Source organism: Neolamprologus multifasciatus, chromosome 19, assembly GCF_963576455.1.
Source record: "Neolamprologus multifasciatus chromosome 19, fNeoMul1.2, whole genome shotgun sequence".
NCBI lineage: Eukaryota > Metazoa > Chordata > Actinopteri > Cichliformes > Cichlidae > Neolamprologus > Neolamprologus multifasciatus.
The window spans coordinates 18,419,548-18,437,228 of NC_140457.1; the positions used below are offsets into that span (position 1 = coordinate 18,419,548).

The window sequence follows — 17,681 nt, forward strand, 5'->3', positions numbered from 1 at the left end:
GCTAACTTCTAATTCCGTTAAATGTCATAAATTCCATAAATGTCATTTTTTCTTCCCCCCTTTCTCACTGTCCCTCTCCCCTTCTGTTTTTCTTTTCCTTCCTCTTTCTTTCTCCCTTTCCTATCCCTCACTCATGTCTGTCCCATCTGTAACAACTGAAAATAAAATAAATAATAAAAACAAAGGTCGATCAAATGGACCAATACGGCAATGCCATGATGATCCATTTGGCAAAATAAATCCATTGGGTATCCTTGTTGGTCTTCAGACAACAATTCTGATGGCTAAAGAACCAAATGGGACAGGCGAAAAAAAAAAAAAAAAAAAAAAAAAGTCATAAATTCCGTTTTCATGGATGCCTGGGTGTTAAACTCAATTGTTACACCTGGTAGAGCAGAACGCTGATCATTTTATTAAAGATGAAAGACTTTAGACAGTTTTTCAATTCTCAGTAATGCCATAGTGATCGTTTGATATATGGACCTGCAGCGGAGTTTAGGCCCAGACACGGCTAGTGACATCAGACTTAACGACCGGATTACTACTGAAGACTCTTTAATAGCTCTTTTCCACCTTTATAGTGCCAACAATGTTTTATTACAACTCACTGAATTGCGTGTTTATCTAATCAGATGTTTGAACCATTCATTTCATCAGAAAACTGTATAAAAATGTGTCTCACATAATCAGCTTAAACTCCCCCGTCTCATCTGTGGCTGCAGGGAGAAGAGAAAATCTAATAATGTGGCCTGTCAGGTTCACTCAAACTAAACACAGTTGGATGTGACTCAGGTTTTTAGGTGCTGTCAAAACTCCAAAACTGCAAACAGAGCTGGTTTAGTTGATGGCAAGAACAGAGAATAATAATAATTTTAAAGTTAAAGCGAATATACTGAAAGAGACATGTAGTATTTATAGGGCAGAATCCAGACACTGAGCTACAAACAAAGGAAAACCTCTGATTACACACCAAAGTCTGTTTGTAATAATTCTCCTCAGTTTTGTTCTGTAATGATCTTGTTTGCTGCCAGCAGTGCCACTGTATGTTCTCTCCCCTCCAGATGGCAGATATACGATTGGCCTGTGCTCAGTGTGGCAACAGTCTCTGGCACACTGGGTCTCTGTATGTGTGTGAGACCATTTCTGCACCATGGAAATCTGGTATCCCATAACAACAATGTTACTGGATGGGACAACACCAGTATACACACACTGGATGGAACAAGTATCCCGCCTCCTGTTCCTTCCTGGTTGTTTGTTACTGCGGGACAAAGCCGTGTTTTATGTAGACGAAGGCTGAGACTGAGAAACGGGCTTGTGTTGGAGCCTGGAGCTGCTGCCAACCATGACTTTGTGCTTCTGTGGTCTGCTTCATCCCTAAAAGTCACAGCAATAAAAAGGATGTCTTTCTTCGGCTGTTTATTACCGTTTTATTTTTATTCAGATTTAGACAGGGATGTTATATAAAGGTCAGCATATTGCTTTGTAAGTTCAGAAGCGGGGGCTTCATGTCTCATATATAGTATTTGATATATTTTTTCTCACTGTGTTAAATATTAAAGTTCATGATAGTAACATTAGAAAAAGACTGAAGTTTGTTTGTTTAAAACAGTGTCCCACTTGGACACTTTGGACAGGCAAGATCAAAATAAAGAGGTTTGGCCATAATGTACAAAACCAAACACAGAATATCAACACAAACACCTGATACCAACTATCAAACACGGTAGTGGAGGGATGATGAATTGGGCTTGTTTTAAAGCCACAGGACCTGGGCACCTTTCAGTCATCGAGTTAACTACAAACTTTTCTGTATATCAAAGTATTCCAGATTCAAATATAAGGCCTTCTGTTTGGCGGCTAAAACTTGGGCCAAATTGGGTGTGCAACATCTGATTGAAATGTTAGAGCATGATCTTAAGAGAGCTGTGCGTAAACAAATGTCTGCAAACCTCAATGATGTGTTGGTCTCATTGTTTTCTCTGACATATATATATATATCTTTTATCTGATTCCTGCAAAACTAAGGGAATTTAAGGCAACTAAGATAGTAAGCATCTCAGCATGTTAACGTTATCAGCATGAGGATATTAGCGTACAATACTGGCTGTAGGCTTATATATGTGTTTGCAATAGTTTAATTCTAATAATAATAATAGTAAGAAGAAGATTTCTAATTATGAAGCTTTGGCAGTGTTTGAGAATGTCTAGACTTCATGTGTGCACATTGTGGTTCGTTCCGATGGAGCTTTGGGGCTTCAGCTACATCTTAGGCTATTGACACTTCAAGTATCCCACACTCTGAAAGCCCCACCTCTTGAAACAGTCTACCACTAGGAGTTAATCTCTAACTGGGCGAACAGCGTGGACAAGAGCAAGAAAAATGAGGGAGATAAATGCTAGAGAAAGATAATAAAAACATTTTACTGCCAAGTCCTCTTTACGTTTAATCCTTCAGTCTCACTTTTTCTTCCCACAGTCAATTTATTTCCTGCTTTGTTTCAAGAATTCATCCCACAAGACTTTCAGGAGAGAGGAGAGCAGACAAATAGAGAGGTGAAAGAGGTTAGAGACCGAAGGAGGGAGAATAAAATTCAGCCTGCTGCTAAGCTCAAACCCCCCCAGAGTTTAAGGATCACTAGCATTGAGCAAGATCTGCTCCACAAATCCAGCATAATCCCTCTGCCACACTGTGACCACTTCCTCTTTGACAGAGGAGAGTGTGTGTGTGTGTTGGAGGGAGTGTGTTTGTGTGAAGCCGAGTGTTGGGATTGGAGTTCATGTATGTCATGTGCTCGAGGTAAATCTGCCTTGATTAGGCCTCTTTCATGTAGTTTCTTTTTCTTTTTTCTGGACTGTTTCTTTCTAAATCACTGGGGAATTACAGGGCTTGAGCAGGTTTTTATATTTGTTATTTCAGATCCTCTCACATCTGAAACACACATCCATGTCCTGGCCTGAGGCCTTGTTGTTACCGAGACTTTGTGGTTGACAGCGACTGAATTTGATGTTGTTCATTGTAACGTTGACAGCAAATACCACATGGTTAAATTGGACCTATTGGTGGGCTGAGCTTCAGTGCTCATAGCCTGAAACGGTCTGAAACTGAGGATTGATGACTTGTAAATATGCTGACTTCATTACAGGAAAGTTTCGTGTTTAATATGGCACCCACTGAAACTGTGTATAGTTACATAGTCTAGATATGTGACAGGATAAAGGAAAAAATGCACAATAAGCTCCTTTAACGTGGATTGTGGAGACAAGTTTAAGAGATTTATGAGAAAAGCCTTCCATTTTTTCTGCCTTCCTCCATTTCTCTAATAATTGGTGTGCAGTCCCACAGAAGGCAAGGGAATAGCACTGATGGTGTTTAATACATTATCTGATCAATCACTCAGAAAAATAAGCAGCACTTAACACCATCTATTTGTAAATCACTGCCTCCAGCATTTCAGCTCCTGTGCAGTATGTTGGATGTGTGTAGGTGTGATGGTGAGAGGAGCACGGTGGAGGTCTGACCTCACTCTGACCCCAGGAAGGATGTAGCTGATGTCAGGAAGGAAAGGTTTAACATCTTCTTACAAGGATAGTAGGATCTCTCAGACGGGGGTCTTTTGGCCCCACTTCATACCCCTGTTTGACCCAGACACGCTCTTTCTGACCCCTGTGTGTGCAAAGACACACACTTACACATGCACACAGCCCCATCTTTCATTCTTGTCTTTGTCAGCCTATTTGGGATCTTTCAGTGCTACCGTTTTGACAGGACAAAGAAGCTTTTCCTCCGTTGTTTATCATCTCCATCTTCCTCTCAGTGGTTCCTCCTTTGTAATCTCCTCCCAGGTTGCCTGTGAGGGCTTCCCTTTCTCTTATCCACCTCTAGATATTTATTACCTCTTAAGCCCCGGTCAGGCAAAAGCCCTCAGTGGCAGCTTGTAAACTGCATCTGTCTCCCTAATCTGACCAGTTGATTAGCTAAAGCTATCAGGTCGTCCCCTGCTCTCTCCTGCAGGTAACACAGGGGATCGATGGGCTTTTAAGTAACTCTCAGTCTGTTGTTTCTCTCTTTCCTCATTTTTTCTCTCCAGTCTGCAACTGTAACTAAACTCTCCGACCTCCTGACAGGCACCTGATGGATCATTTCAGTCGTCCCTGAGGCACACTGTAACTGTGTAAATCCGTCACTTTTAAGCACAGCACTTTTCTTGTCTTGTACTGTGCATAACATTAGAAAAAAAATAATCATCACACATGTTATTAGTCTTCCACTTAGTTATAGTATTGTGCTGAAGTGCCCTGAAAGTTGACATTAAGTTATCATGAGGTGGTAACAAAGTGCCATCATTAGCTGAAATTCAGAACTAATTGTCAAAGTAGCATGTTGATTTGCTACATTAAGGTAAATATGCTAAAAATATGCTAACATCACACCCACGTTTCATCAGAGTGCTTACTGAAATTAGCATTCAGGTCAAAGCACCACCTGCTCTGTGATCACGGCCACAGACCCACCTTTATTCTCTCTCATTTAGCTCTGGATTTCTCATGCCTGTCCTTAAATCGCTGCCTCCTTTAATTCCTTTGTGCTGCTCAGTGGTGATAAAGTCCAGACCTCCATTAGTGAATCATGCTGAAGACTGGTTGTTTATTAAGTGTGACTCAATTTGGAGCAGCTGAACGGGCGCTGTGGCAGTAACACCACCTGGTCTATGTGTGTCTGTGTTGTGAAATTAAAAAGGGGGGAAAAGCTGGCAAGCTGGAGCACAAGCAAGTAGCAAAAAGATGCACCGAAGCTGCAGCGATATCAGATATGCCCTTCTGCCTGAAAAACAGGAATAGTTGTCAAAATGTTGTGACAGCCTGTTTCCTGCAGCCTCTCACTCTTTTGATCTGGTGGTTCTCTGCAAACACTGGTTGCGGCTTTTTCGGTACCTCCCATTGTGGCACAGCTTAACCTGGCAGCTGAACTTTCCATCAAATCAGTTTAGCTTTATTGTTTGGATCTTCTGCACCGCTGAGAGAAAAGAAAACAGACATCAATCACTCTGTTTGTCAGCGGGTTATTGGCAAAGTGAGCACGAGTGCTCGAACACATGGGGAGACAGCTGCTAGCATGACATTTCCTCCAAGGGAATGTCCCTAACCTTGTCTTTTTTCCCTTCCTCGTGTCTGTGTGTGCATTCATATCCTTACATATTTTACATATTGAAGGAGTGACTCAGCTAAAAAGGCTCCTGCAGAATGTATGAGGCTGCTGTGCTTTGCTCCCCTTTATGCTCGTCATAAGCATTTTCCACATCTATTTTTACTCCTTTAGCGTATCGATTCTTTGGAAGGCACGAGTCCAGAAGAAGGGGAAATGAGTCAAAGCATGTGTGCCCTCCTGCTCCAGTGTTCATTATTGATGACAGTGAGGTCAGTAAATAAGGCGGAGATGCAAGCTGGAGTGTTGGGCTATTTTAGAGCTGTAAAAAAAATGAACTGAAGAGAGTTTTTCATTTAATCCCCGTGGCTGCAGTGATGGACAAGCACTTAAGCAGGCTGCTGGTTCTGCCAGAATCCCATCTACTTGCAGGAGGAAGGTAATAGGGAGCAGGGTGTCAAAATGCATTACGGCGAGCAGACAGATGGGCTCTGAGATCCGCCTCGGATTTGTGACCCAGCCGGGTATTGACCAGATAACGAAATAGGGACAGAAAGAAAAAGTCAGATAGAAGCTGGAGCAGACTGACAGAAATGAAGTGATTTAAGCAGATGGCTGACAGGTGTGAATACCACACTGGTGCAGCAATCTTGTTTTGTGGTGATGGATTTGCTGTTAAATGAAGATTGACATCTTACTGATACTGAGTCTCTGGGCAGAAGGCATGTGACCTGAGCCCCAGACAGAGCTGAGCAAATTTAGCCAAATCGGCTCTATGTGTGATCGCGCTGTCGGCACATAAGCATCACGCCATCAACACATATTCCTCCATATGAAAACAAACTTGTCTGACCTTTTCCGATTCTGGTTGTAGCTGTAAACATGTTAGCGGGCGTTAACTTGGCCCAGATGTTGGAACCAAGGCAGAAAGTGGCATATGTTGGGATGGTAGCACAGGGCTGGGTGGAAACGGGGCCGTGACAGCCAGTCATTGTGCTTCGGTATACACTGTCATTGTGTCAGTGTTGGGAGCAGACCCACGACAGATGCTCAACAGATAATAGAACCGTTATCTCTGGATGTTCACTTGGTGACACACTGTTGCATGTAAATATGAACAAGGATTGCTTCAAAGAGAGAATCTCAGGTGAGCTAAATGTTATTAAGATCTGTGGAAAAGGCTTTGTCAGTGTGTGTGTCTGTGGAAAAGAAGGAGCGAGATTGCGATTTTGCTTATGAAACAAGAAAGCATATCCTTGGAGTAGAAATCTGTCTGTATGAGCGTATAATGAGACAGACATATTTCTCATTGAACCTGTAAAGCTTCTGCTGTCGGTGTAATGTAAAAGATTGCACACCTGCAGTTTTCATCAGATGCCATTTCTCCACAGCGGAGGTTTCATTATAGGATTCTCACCAGGCGGTGAAAATATTAGACAGTGCATACAAATAATACCTATATCAAGTGTGTTACAGGCTTTGATGCCATAAAAAATACCTGTCACATGACCTGAATTCTAAAGTCAGCAACTCTGTTAATCACCAGTGTTTAGAAGCACTCTACTCTGGACATGGCGATAGTTGCTTGCTCAAATATCTTTTCACAGATACTCATGGTTGAAGATGAATAATAACGACATTGGTGATCTCTATTCCTCATTAGCAGGTAAACATACAAATAACCATTGGTTGGTTGGTGGCCATGAATCTTCATAGATATTTATCTCCCACTTAAAGTCATTTTAATTTGTGTAATTAGAACAGTTAAACTCAGACTTAGGGTCTTTATGTAATAAGTAAACAGGGTAAGATGCCTATAAACACCTATTAAGCAGAAGAGAATGGACGGACAGGCTTGATGTTCTACTTGATCGATTCCTGACTTGTCAAAGAAGTCGACTGTGCCGGCTCAGGTGTGGATATGAAAAGTGGAGGTCAGTAGTTTTTACTTTTAAACAAGTTTTTGACAGATTTCTAAAATATTTCTGTCTTCTTGTTTTTTGACAGAAGGTCTAATAATTTTTTAAGCACCATACTTATGTTAGTCCAATCTCAAAACACAGTTAGCATTATTATTGCAACGTTTCAGGGAAATCTCAAGTCAGCGGTAATGTGTAGCCGTGTGCACAGCTGTAGTCTGTGTTTGTGTGTCGACTGTAATTGCTTGATTCAGCCATTGTGTGCGTATGCAGATTTCCATTTTATGCTACAAGCTTCACGTGCCCCATCTGCTTAATGCGCCAGTTCATCATCTTGTCTAATCGAGGGTCTTCTTGACCGAAGCGATTCATAACCAGCTAACGGTGAATTTTGCTCGCTAATGGAATTTCCCACTTGTAAACAAATCAGTGAAATTGCCTTTCCGGCATGTTTTGACAATTAGATTACCGCGACTTCGTTGGATTTTATGGGATTATACACTTATGAATACTTATGATATAAAATTGTAAGAAAATGAGTCTGACAGTCCTAAAGTCGCACACTCTTTTGTGTTATTTGTGCTTAAATGTTTGCCATTCATTTTGGAAGAAAAATTAAATTTGAGTAAAGAATTATTTATTTCAAATTAATAATCAAGTATTACAATTTCACTAACGACTCTTTGTTCTATTTAGATCATATTTGGTAGGAAGTTGTCTTTATGTTATTAGTGTCATTGATCCAAATGTGTGTTTTTATTTATGTAATTATTTTATGGAACTAAAAATACTGCAGTTTTTCTGGATTTCTATCTACAAGTGAATATTTGGGGAACTCACGCCTCCGCAGAGCAGCTTTTGCTTCCTTAGAGCATCATCACACCCGTTTTGTTTCACCAGATTGTCTGAAAATGAACACATTTCAGTTTGTCTGAGACGCTGTTGCGCTACATTGTTTGAGAATGTTATTTACAGAGGTCAGAAGCCTTTTTCACGATTTCCATAATGTCACCAAGCAGTCGGGGTCTAACGCAGATTCCCAGCAGAAACACGGCTGCAGATCTGTCTAATCACCAGATGCCTGCTCTCTAATGCATAATGCATCAGGCTGTTATTACAAGTCTGCAGGGAAAACACAGCAGTGATTTACATTAATATTTCATCAAACCCCTGTGACATCAAAGTCTTAATGGAGGAGACCCTGCATTAAGATGAGTGTGTGTGTGTGTGTGTGATCATTAATGAAGTGGACCCTGGTGGCCTATGCTTGGCCTTTATTAGTGTGTCAGTGGAGAGGTGGTAATAATGTGTTAAGTTAGTTTAAGATCAGAGAATAGACAATAAAACCAGGCTGGCGAACAGTCTTCATAGTCAAAGAGTCTGAAAGCATAAAAGGATAAAAGTGAGTTCAGGGTTTGAAAGTTGTAGCCGCCTGTACTCAGGAAATGTCTTCTGTTACCCAGCATACTTGCAAATATGCTGATATGTAACTACATTTGTATAAGCGTATATTAAAGCATATTAAAAAAGTATTTTTGACACTTTGCCTTCTCGCTGTAAATTAGATGATGAAATTAATAAAGCCACAGTAGATATTCCATGATTTTCCCCACAGCTCATTTTTGTGGAAACTGAATAATTGACACAGTTCTACGCAGCATTAATAGCCTTTGATAATGTGACATTATCTGAAAAACCACTGTTTACTTTTCTCATTAGTTTTCTGCGCTTTCTAACGTGCGCTCACTGCGTCCTCAGATGACAGCGCGTCAGCGGCCAGCAGTATGGAGGTGACCGACCGCATCGCCTCCCTGGAGCAGAGGGTCCAGATGCAGGAGGATGAGATTCAGCTGCTCAAGTCCGCTCTAGCTGACGTGGTCCGCAGACTCAATGTGTCTGAGGAGCAGCAGGCCATGGGTGCACGTAGAGGACCCACCAAAGGTAACATACAGTCCAGCACAAAGCCTCGGGGCTTGCTATTATAGTACATGCATCACACACAGACTGGCTTGCACATGTGGTTTTTCAGGACTTCTGGGTCTGTTTTTCCACTCTGACCTGTCGATGCTGATCTTCAAATCCCGCTAGTCTGACTCATCGCTCTCCTCTCCTTCCTGTCCCATCTTCTCTTGGACTGTGTTGTCTTGTTGAATGCTTTTGCCTTATATGTATAGACCCCGCTATGATGAGAAAATCTCCCTCAGCAGACAGCAATGTTGGGAAGCCAGGTAGGCTCACTGTGTAGCCTGATTGCACTAACCAGACCTGGTGTTGTGTCACTGCCTGCCCTGCTACTATTATCCTAAATATATAGTATTTCACCAGGAAATGCACAGTTGCATTCAATACGGCTTACTGCACTGTGATCCGAGTTTGAAGACAGATCTTTGTGGGAATTTGTGTCAGCACAAACACTGTTTTATGAGGTTTTGTTTGATAAGAGCCAGGCTAGCGTTCTCCTTTGTTTCCTGTCTTTCTGGTAAGCTCACTAGCTGCTGGCTGTAGCTTCCCACTGAACAGAGGCTGTATTGATTTTCACAACTCTCTCTCTGGAATGAAAAGGAATAAGAAAGCATCCCAACCTATTCGGCTGAGGTGTAGAGTTAAATCAACACCTCCCTGACACAGGCCCAGTTTATTTTCCAAAAGTCCAGAATGTGATTCACCTTCACGAATGGTTTTATCATAAGTCAAAGGCACAGTTGCTAAACCTTAAAATGCCTCACTCTGATGTTCTCTCCACCTGGTGTCACACAGCTGCATGCTCTTCTCATCTGTGCTGAAAACATTGCATAAACTTTAAAAAAGCGAGCCCCAGAGAGTGATGAAAGGTAGACTTTTTTCACATGTTTTTTTGCATTTTTATTGCTTAACAATACTGCATGCATTGATTTTTCAGTGGAGATGTGTAAACTTTGGTCATGAAATCGTGCTGTCACTCCTGAGGCTGATAAAGGCTGCATGGGAAATCAGCTGCACTTCATGTGTTTCAAGTCCTCACATGTGCTTTAGAGTAATGAAGCAAAAGCAGATTAGGATTCTTAGCTGCTGCCAGCTCCATTCTCAGGAGTGAGTCTGGACGGATGGAGTTTCAGTTTGATTGGGGAAGTGGAGGATGACTCGGACTCATTGTTCCCCACCAGCAGTCTGCTTTCCCTCGACTGAAGCACAGTGATCTGATTCAGAAAGCTTAACCCAGTCGAGCTGACTGCATGTGGACAATCGTGTACACACAGGAGCACACGCATTTGTCTTCTTTAACATGCTAACACAATTACAAACCTCGTTTTGCCCCTGCTGCGTAATTACTACATGAAAGATAACAGAGGGAGTGTGTGCACAGGCCCGAGTATCAATGTGTGTCTGGAGGAAGCAGTGTCTATTAAATATTTATCACTGCAGATAAAGCTGCAGCTTGGATCTGTTAGTCTATGCTGCCTGAATGAATTGTGTGTGCGTGTGTGTGTCGATGGGTGGGTGTGTGTGTGTGTCAGTTTTTCTGATACCACTCCATTTTCTACAAACTGTATTCCATCTCAATGGGAAACCTTTAAAACAATTACATTTAAATTTAGTTTACTTGTTTATATATAATCACTTAATCTTCTCCCTCTATTTTAACCTGATGATATAAAACACTGTGCAGTTATTTCCCATCTCTGAACCCTCACATTGGAATTATCTTTACATTTGGGAAACAAAACCCTGAAAGTCAAACTACGCTCACTGGCCAGTTCATTAGTTACCCCTTGCTAGTACCGGGTTGGAGCACATTTTGTCTTCAAAGCTGCCTTAATGGTATGAATCCAACAATTCCATATTGATTTGGAATCTGCTGCACATCCGTAATTGGAATCTCCCCATCCACCACATCCCAAAGGAGGACCCTAACATCCTATCCAAGTATCACAGCGGAATAGGCAACGCTTTTTCAGTAATCTTTTGCCCAGTGTTGGCGAGCCTGAGTGAACTGTAGCCTCAGTTTCTTATTCTTCACTAACAAGATTGGTAACTGGTGTGGTCTTCTGCTCCTGTAGCCCATCTGCTTCAAGGTTGTGTGTTCAGGGATGTTTCCTTCTTCGTGCCTTTGTTGAGTTACTGTTGCATTCCTATCAGCTTGAAGCAGTCTGACCGTTCTTCTCTGACCTCAGGCATTAATGAGGCATTTTCACCCAGGAGCCTGAAGCTCATTGGACACTTTCTATTTTTCAGGCCATTCTCTGTAACTCTCTCTCACTAAAGGTGGTTGCGTGGCATAATCGCAGCAGATGAGCAGTTTCTCAAACCGACCAATGAGTCAAGGTCATGCATTGAGCTACTGCCAAGTGATTGGCTGGTTAGATATTTGTGTTAACAAGCAGTTGAGCAAGTGTATCTAATGAAATGACCAGTGAGTATATACTGTGTATATTAAATGACACAAACGTGTCTATAAACCTATACAGTAGGCCAGCAGCAACCCTGGGGGCATTTTTGGGAAAACCAGCACTACTGTACATTTCATTTATCCGTGTTTCTACAAAAACATGAAGAAATATTTCAATAAATCCATGACATGGCAGCGCATGGTTTGACTCGGCATGGCATGTGTCCAGGAATTATCAATCCTCAGCTCCTTTTGCCCCAGCAGGAAGCCCCCCCACCCTCCCCAAACTCATGGTCATTCTAAGAAAAAAGTAATTTTTACATGTTGAGTGTTCAGCTAAAAGCAAAGTAAACTAACTTCAAATCAAGAATTCTGAGTTTAATTGTTTGTTGACTCCAAATTCAATGAATGTGTAGACAAATAACAGAGGTGGCAGTACATACAGCGTTATTTTAAATACACTACAGGTGCTGACTCTGATACTGGTTCTTTCTGAACGCGTCTTGTCGTCCTCTTTCTTCCAGCCAGGCCAATGATCGCCACCCTGCCGTTACGGCCCACAGTAAACAACGGGACCGTCCTACCAAAGAAAGGCAGCGGGACTCTGCCATCCCCATCTGGATCTGGATCCAGGAAGGACACCAGTGTGCCAGCCAACAAGACGTAAGGAAACCCAGTATGACTGTAAATGCATTTGAGCACTGACTTTTCCTCTGCTCTTCTTTGTCTGTTCATTATAATCGATTTTAAGGAGGCTATCTGCATTTCTGGGGACCTTTTGCTTCCTTAGAGCAACTTGAAGGTGTGGACTGTCAGAGTCAGCAGATTTTGTCTTGTTTTTCTACAAAATCCCAAGCGTCATTAAAACCGCTGGAAAGATTTATTGTTCTTCACCCCAGAAGTTTTATGTGTCTCGACATTTCTTCCCTCATGTCTGCCTGTGCCACGCCAGGTCATTTCAGCCATAAATCGTCACATTTCTGGCTTTTTATCATCCACACACATTGACATTTAACAGCCCCGATAAAGGGAGACAAAGCATTTTCATCATCTGCTGCTCTGTGTTCTTTGTGCATCCGTATGTTTACAGGTGAATATGGAGTGCAGGTTATCAATCTTGCCTGCCAGCATAACAATAGCCTTTTCCCATTCTCTGATGACATTAACTAAATCAGATGAAGCTTGGCACACAGCAGGGGCCTGCTCCAGGCCACGCAAATGTTAACTCTGCTTCTCCGCCTCTCTTTTAGAAGTATTAAACTCAGGAGCTCAAGCTTTGACACTGAAAAGATCTTTTTTTAAATGTATATTTCATTATATATATATATATATCCAACCCTGAATAGTCATAGTTTTAGGGTTGTCTAGTTCCAGGCTTGGCATCGTGACATGAAACAGCACTTTCTTAGTTGAAGGATGATGAGCGGCACTGGAGACTAATGATTAGCCCAACTGTTATTGTTGTTAACTGTTGTTATGTTGGCATGGCTGTGAATCAGTGTTAACTTAAGATATGACATATGGGTCTCTTGCTACTTGTTAGGGAAAATCAAATCCATCTTCCCTGTGGAGGCAACGTCAGGCTAAAGATGGAAATAGAGTGAACGCCGATAACACAATTGCAGCAAATGTTATACCACATAAAGTCTTTAGTTTTTAGTTGTATTCCAAGATAGAGTTATTTCTCATCAGATATCTCTTCTGTTTAGTCTCCTGTATTGTGCTGGGTCCTTCCCATCTTTTTCCTGTCTTCATTGTCTATCTCTGATTATGTGTCGTTTCCCACTGTGATGCATCCTGTTTATGTCTCGTTCACCTACGTTGTTATGTCCTGCCACTCTGTCCAGTTTCTCCTCCCCGTCTCGTTCCTCCAGAATTCTCTATCTGCCCCTCAGGTGAGACTATCACCACATTACAGTATGCTGTAGATTTATACAGCGCTTAGCTGATCTAACACATGCTTAACTCGATCTCCAGTTTTTAAAATCGCTCACTAAATTATATGAAACTTGAGATTTTTTTTTATTCGGTGTGATTAATCATATGTTTTTTAAGTCTTTGGTGCAGCGTGTGTGTTATTTGCTGTGCCTGTGTGGGATTACTTAAACTGCAGACTGATCACAATCCCATCAGCACTGGCGTACACAGAACAGCCTTCAAAGCCCTGTGGTCCAATTACTGTGATTCCTCATGGGATAACACGGCAAACAACAGTCTCTCTTTCTCTCACTCTTCTTTCCATCCTGTTCTCTTCTTTAATGAACAAACACACACAGAAGTTATCCCTGAAGGGATAACAGCCACCGGCCAGTTTTAGAATTTGAATAGACTTTCCTCCCATAGGGTGGATTAGGTGACTCGGCCTGCTGGTCATTGGATTGCTGATGGAGCCTTTTTATTGTTGTGAATGGGCAGGCTGCCGGCACCACCAATATGCAGATTTACAGAGGTCTGTGCAGATGCTGTGGTTATTATAATCACAGAGGAGTAAACAGAGTAAAACTCTGAGGAAACGGCACTGTTCGGTTTTGTAAAAAGTTGTTTCTTCTTCTTTCCTAATGTGAGGCATTATGTGTGTCAAAATACTGGCAAAGACAGATAGATGCAGTTTTATAGATGCACTATTTTTGCATTTTATACAGGTGACTTCCCACCTTTGATGGACCTGATGTCCTCAACTTTCCTGTTTTGCTGTTAGTGAGGTAGCAGTGTTTGCTAAGCAGGCCCAATCTATTGCTTTGTCCTGATCAGTGGTTCTTCACACTGGGCTGCAAGGACCCTCTGCAGGTTCGCAACCGATAACCAGAGGGTCCTTAAAATATTTCTCGTAAAATACAAACTTGAGTCGTTTAATTAAAAAAAAAAAAGACATATATACACATCACACAGCTCATTTAACCAATAACACCTGGGCTTGTGTGTCCATTACTCCCTCCCATGGCATCTCTGGGACAAGAATAACTGACCATTCTCAGGGTGTAACAAACCTCTACTGCTGCTGCACAGTTTGACCTCCTAGTGAATGGAGATGGCTTGAATAAATGAACATCTCTATTCATGCTACCATTATAAAGGTGTCCCTGGATGATGTCCTTGCCTGAAAGGGGTACATGGCCCAAAAAAGTTTGGGCTTTAATAATCTTCTTGAAAGATGCTTCGAGTACTGAAAGGTGTTCTTAATCTCCTCAAACAACTTTGCTCATACTGCTTACTTATAATCAGTAATACTAATATTAATATTACATAATATTCACACACTCTGATAGGAGCATCTCAGGGTTCAGTATTTTACCTAAGGATACTTCAGCATCCAGGTTGGAGGATCAAACCACCAACCTTTCAATTAGTGCACAGTCTGCCTGGCTGTGGCTCAGGAGGTAGAGCGGGAATAAAGCTATTCTAGTACTTTGTAAGTTGTGTAGTAATGCAGCACAAAGCAGGTTTATTTATGTAATGAATTAATCCAGAATTAAATTAATCTGTATTACTTAGTATTTAGCCGTCTGCCAGCTTTGCCCTATTTGAGAGTGGCCGGTTGTCTCTAGGTGCCAGACGGGGACAGATCTGAGCTGATTAAGGGGGGAAAAACTGTATACATCTGGATGAAAACTTTACCAGATGGCATTTTCAGAAAAAGCAGCATCCGGTAAGTTTTGTGACCTATTTCTTGTGACTCTCTCTCTCTGTGCCTTTGTCTTCCATCCTTTTAATCCCAGCACTGTGAGGAGAGCCAATTCTAATGAACAAATGGGGACTCTCAATCGGAAAGATTCAGGTGACTCCAAGGGCAACCGAACCCGAGCCGGATCCACCGGAAGCAACTCCAGCGGCAAAAGGAGTGACAGGTTAGGCAGAACCAGCAGTAAATCAGTTTTTCTCCATTCGGCGCCACAACGAAGCTAAGATGTATAACAATGTTTGTGTTTTGCAAACCAGAAACTACAAGGTTTTCCTTATAAGGCTCTTTCAAATTAAAACATACAGTAGCGATGGTTTACCCAAGTTGGGGTGCTGATTGACAGCTGTCTGTTTACTCGTTTACTTTGCAGCAAACAGAGGGACCCAGTGTTCAATGCAGGTAAGAAGTGTCTTCTTTATGGCTGTCTGGCCTTGATGACTATGTGTTTCCAAGCTATGGTCCAACTCATTGAGAGCCATTACATAAAAGATGCTCAGTGGTTCTCTGTGTCAGTCGGAGGTCAATGCATTTTTTTAGAAATCCTGTTAAAATACAGAATTATGTATTCACTTTTTTGTTTATCCCTAAAAGGAAGCAGTGCAAGAGATGCCTTGAACTGTTTTCTGTACCCAGACGACCACTGACGGCTAACACACAATGCTTTGTCTTAGTGTTCATTTTCTCCATCATTTCCTCCCTCACAAGTAACAAGCATCCTACATCCTCATCTTCAATATTGCCATTTGTCTTTTTTTTGTAATAAGTTCTTCCTGCTTCTTATGTTAAACTGAACTTTTGGTTGCACTGCTAAACAGTTTGTCATTTATACTCAGTTAAAAAAGTAGATCCTAATATTGTCCAGCTGATAAACTTCCTCTGCTTTTGTTGAAGAGATTCAAATGCATAAATATATCAATAGCAAGCCTCCAGGAGCTTTTCCAAGTAAATCAGAACTTTACAGAAAACGTTTTAAGGGATTCTCTTTGAGGCCACAAATAATGATATAAAGTACACTCCTGGGTAAACTGTTATAGCTAATTGCATTGGAATTTGCTATAGTAACTTTCTAGTTAATTAAATTAGCGGCCAGGTGATTTCCATAAAACGATATAAACGTTTTTAATAGCGGAAGGAGTGCAAGGTTAATATGACTCACGTAATATGTGATATAAGTGCAGCAATGCGAAAAAGTACGGTGGCCCTGAAAGGTCAAATGTGTGACTTAAGAAAACACCAGCAAAAATTCTGCAAAAGTACACAAAATAAAATAGAAAAACCTTTACAAAAAAACTAAACAAAACTCACAAAACAGAACGTGTTTGGGGGGACAATAATATCACGGAGCAGCAGCGGAAGTGACATGCTAACAGTTAACGGCTAAAAGCAAACACGCATCTACAGAATTATATGAGTTATCAGACTAAAACAGTCAGTACCTTGTATCTTTTTCCTCCTCACAACACTGAAGCGTCCTGCGCTTCTTTTAAGTTTGTCTCAGGGCGATTCTTCCCATGTTTTGGTTTCTGTCACTTATGCAGCTGTTCCGTCATGTTAATGCTTCCCCAAAAACACAAGTTTTCGGTTTTCTTTACTTCCATTGTGGGTCTTTTTTGGATTTTTTTTTTCTGATCTGCATTTCTGTTGTGTTTTGTGTACTTTTGCAGCATATTTTTATTTGCTGGTGTTTTCTTAAATCGCAGTGCATTTGACCTCTCTGAGTTACTGTAAATTTTAAAAAGTTAAAAACATACAAGCATCTAACAGCTGAAAAATTCCTCTCACGAAAATCCTTCAATCTGATGCTTTGAATCGTTTTGAATCGTGCACCTCACAGGTGAACCAGGTCTTACACGGTGTATCCTTTGAACAAAATCCAGAAAGCACATTGTAACAAGACAATGGGACTAAATATAAAATTATATTATTGATCAGTATTGATCAGAATTTCCATATCCAGCATGCTATTGATTTCTGCCTAAATTGCACCACTGCGTTTCATCTGGTTCCATATTTACTCGGCTCGATCTACAGAACGAGACAAAGCTTTACCAGGTTTCTGTCTGTGTTATGAAAAGATAAAACAGCATGCAGCTTACTGATCCACCACATGTCACAAACTTCCTTAAATATTCAGAAGTTTAAGGCCATAGTTTAAAAAAAAGAAAAACAGCAATTTACGACACAAAAAATGATCGAATGAGCCAGTCGATATTCCCGCTAATTTATTTCACTTAGGTCATGCCCTGATGATTTAGGCTACTTGATGCAGGAATTGATTATAGGCAGTTTGATAGGCATAACCTATCACTATGTGACAATAAACCAACGTGAGCAATAATTGCAGTCTTAGCTTTTATCTCATGCTTGCCTGCAGGACATGAACGTAAAATGGTACATTTGATTTTCAGTAAAAAATAGTCTTTGTCCTCACATTAAACTAATCTAACAAAATAGACATTTTTCTTTGTTTTTAGCTTAACAAGGACTAAAAGGGTTAGTAGATGGGGGTCGGGTGGGGGGTTTAATTTAATTATTCACTTACAGTGTAGGAACAGAGGGTGGAGCACCAGG

The 17,681-nt window shown here is 41.2% G+C and overlaps 1 protein-coding gene across 8 annotated transcripts in view; it reads left to right on the forward strand.

Annotated features, from left to right (window-relative positions):
- Positions 1 to 17,681, forward strand: part of eml1 (EMAP like 1) — a 54,844-nt gene that overhangs the window by 21,468 nt on the left and 15,695 nt on the right. For 4 of the 8 annotated variants that reach the window (XM_085142960.1, XM_085142957.1, XM_085142958.1 and 1 more), the window contains exons 2-7: positions 8,824 to 9,006; positions 9,240 to 9,293; positions 11,956 to 12,094; positions 13,279 to 13,326; positions 15,148 to 15,276; positions 15,481 to 15,509. In XM_085142960.1, coding sequence (XP_084999086.1) covers positions 8,824 to 9,006; positions 9,240 to 9,293; positions 11,956 to 12,094; positions 13,279 to 13,326; positions 15,148 to 15,276; positions 15,481 to 15,509 — 582 coding nt within the window. The remainder of the gene's footprint in view (positions 1 to 8,823; positions 9,007 to 9,239; positions 9,294 to 11,955; positions 12,095 to 13,278; positions 13,327 to 15,147; positions 15,277 to 15,480; positions 15,510 to 17,681) is intronic. The other 4 variants (XM_085142964.1, XM_085142965.1, XM_085142961.1 and 1 more) reach the window with 3 other exon arrangements.